Here is a 2,500-nt window from a genome sequence, read left to right on the forward strand (position 1 = left end):
TACTATGCAAGAGCGTGGCCAAGATTTCAGGCCGAGAGAAGGTGTCATTTGTCATAGAAAATGGTCAGTGTTCTAGAGCTTCCAAAGAGAAAATGTCTATGACTTCTCTTACGCCTCGCATGACTTATTTGTTTACCAAAGTATTTTACCAATATCTTGCATACATCATTGGCTATTTGTTGAGCATTGAAGATTTACAATACAAATAACGAATTTTAAGAGGAGAGGGGGCAGGGAGTGGAAACTTGTCACCTCTTTTCCCTTCCCTCTCTCTCCTGAACAAAATGAATTCAGTTTCACACGTCTCCTTCCATCTTCCTTTCCCAGTGATTTCACATGGCTATCAAGTAAAGAGTAAAGTGTAAAGTACAGGTAAAGTCCTATGTCTTGTCGATAAGACGACTGGGAAAAGTTCAGTGCCGCCGTGCGCCAGAGTGTGTGTGACCATTCTGCTCCGCAAACAAGTGGTTTTATGTGAATCGATGATCATTGGATGTTTGGAGTAGCATTAACAAATGAAGGTGTGGCTGCGTTAAAGGTCATGGAGGCAGTGACAATATATACATATATATTTTTCTATATATATATATATATTCGTGTGTAAATACTGTATGTTTATAGTATATGTCCCTCTTCATGTATGAATATATGTATCTATATCTGTCTATCATTTTCTGCATGTACACGCACACGCACACGCACGCGCACACACGCACACACACTCAAACACACACATACACATACACACACACACACACGAGCAGTTATGTACTTACATATATACTTCAGTGTACATCTATGTTTATTTCTATGACAATAACAATAACGGGCTCACTAACACAATAATAGTAAAGATAATAGTAATAATGATTTTAAAGAATGTAATAAAACAAAAATAATATAATTAATGATAATATACCACAACCAAAAACAAAGGAAGTCACCCATATTCCCCATGTCTCCCCTTCTCCCCCCCCCCCCCAGTTCGGGACGTGGGCGAGGACATGTCCGAAGTGAGGACGGAGACGCCGCCCGATAGAGAGGCCAGTGGGCGTGAGAGATCGCCCTCGGCCGCCCACAGCCAGAGGGCGAGCGCGCAGCCCAGCAAGCGGCGACGCAAAGGCTCCACGGACGACGAGGGAGAAGTAATGGACTTTTATTGGTTTTATTTATTATTGCGTTTTTATTTCATTTAGTATATTTCTGTGCTATTATATTTAGTGTATTTTATGTTATACTTATGTGCTATTATATTTAGTATATTTTATGTTTTACTTCTGTGCTATTATATTTAGTATATTTTATGTTTTACTTCTGTGCTATTATATTTAGTATATTTTTATATTATATTTCTTTGTTATTATATTTAGTATATAATTTATCATATTTATTATATAATTATATTACTATAATTATTTGCTGTTATATTTGTTATAATTTTGCTATATTCATGATATTTTTTTTTGTACTACTATATCTATGTTGCTAATATATTTATTATATTTATTCTATTCATAATTAATGGCCCTTCTTGCTATTATGTTTGTGGTACATTCCTTTTTTCATGTTTACTGATATAATCAATGTTTTAATTTTCTATTTTTCTTATTTTTTACTCACCTCGCATATTTTCCTGTCTTACTAAATTCTCTGTTTATAAGTTATCTTTTTCGGTTCGTTTCCATGCGTTTTTATATTCATCAATTTGTTTACTAGTATATGGGCCCTGACCCTTGATATGAGAGAGAGAGAGAGAGAGAGAGAGAGAGAGAGAGAGAGAGAGAGAGAGAGAGAGAGAGAGAGAGAGAGAGAGAGAGAGAGAGAGAGAGGAAAAACTGTAGGTAGGTATAGATAGGCAACAAGATAGATAGATAAACACACACACACACACACACATATATATATATATATATATATATATATATATAAATAGATAGATGATAGATAGAGAGAGAGAGAGAGCAATATGTAGATAGACAGATAAACAGAGAGAGAGAGAAAGAAAGAAATGAGTAGATATAGACAAATAGATAGATAGATGAATATCTATAGATAGATAGGAAAACAGAGGAAGATAGATAGATAGGAAAACAGAGGAAGATAGATAGATAGATAAAATACGATAGATAATGATAGGTAACTCGACAGACAGATAGATAGATTGATAGGTAAGTGGAGAGAGTGTGGGGACGGGAGAAAGAAAGAGAAACAAAAAGATAAAAAGAGAGAGAGAGAGAGAAAGACAGACAGGCAGATAGACAGACAGAGCAAGAGTACCGCTCTCTCCCCCCCCCCCCCCCCATCTTTCCCCTGACCCCTCACCACGTTCCCAGGAGGCGCACGAAGAGGCGTGGCTACCCGCGTTGGCCGCCGCGTCGCTGGGCAGTCCGGGCGAAGAGGCGCCTCGGGAAGGATCGGGTCGGCTGTCGCTTGTCGAGGCGGACGCGCGTGGCATGTGGGGCGAACGGCCAGCGCACTCCCCTCCGCAAAGGGTAAGGCA

The 2,500-nt window shown here is 38.6% G+C and overlaps 1 protein-coding gene across 1 annotated transcript in view; it reads left to right on the forward strand.

The window, feature by feature from the left end:
- Positions 1-993: 993 nt before the first annotated feature.
- LOC125030008 (anoctamin-4-like) overlaps positions 994-2,500 on the forward strand; it is a 49,608-nt gene continuing 48,101 nt past the window's right edge. Inside the window, exons 1-2 of the mRNA XM_047620225.1 lie at positions 994-1,145; positions 2,334-2,492. Of these exons, the coding sequence (XP_047476181.1) occupies positions 1,005-1,145; positions 2,334-2,492 (300 nt within the window). The 5' untranslated portion in view covers positions 994-1,004. The remainder of the gene's footprint in view (positions 1,146-2,333; positions 2,493-2,500) is intronic.

Source organism: Penaeus chinensis, chromosome 10 (assembly GCF_019202785.1).
Source record: "Penaeus chinensis breed Huanghai No. 1 chromosome 10, ASM1920278v2, whole genome shotgun sequence".
NCBI lineage: Eukaryota > Metazoa > Arthropoda > Malacostraca > Decapoda > Penaeidae > Penaeus > Penaeus chinensis.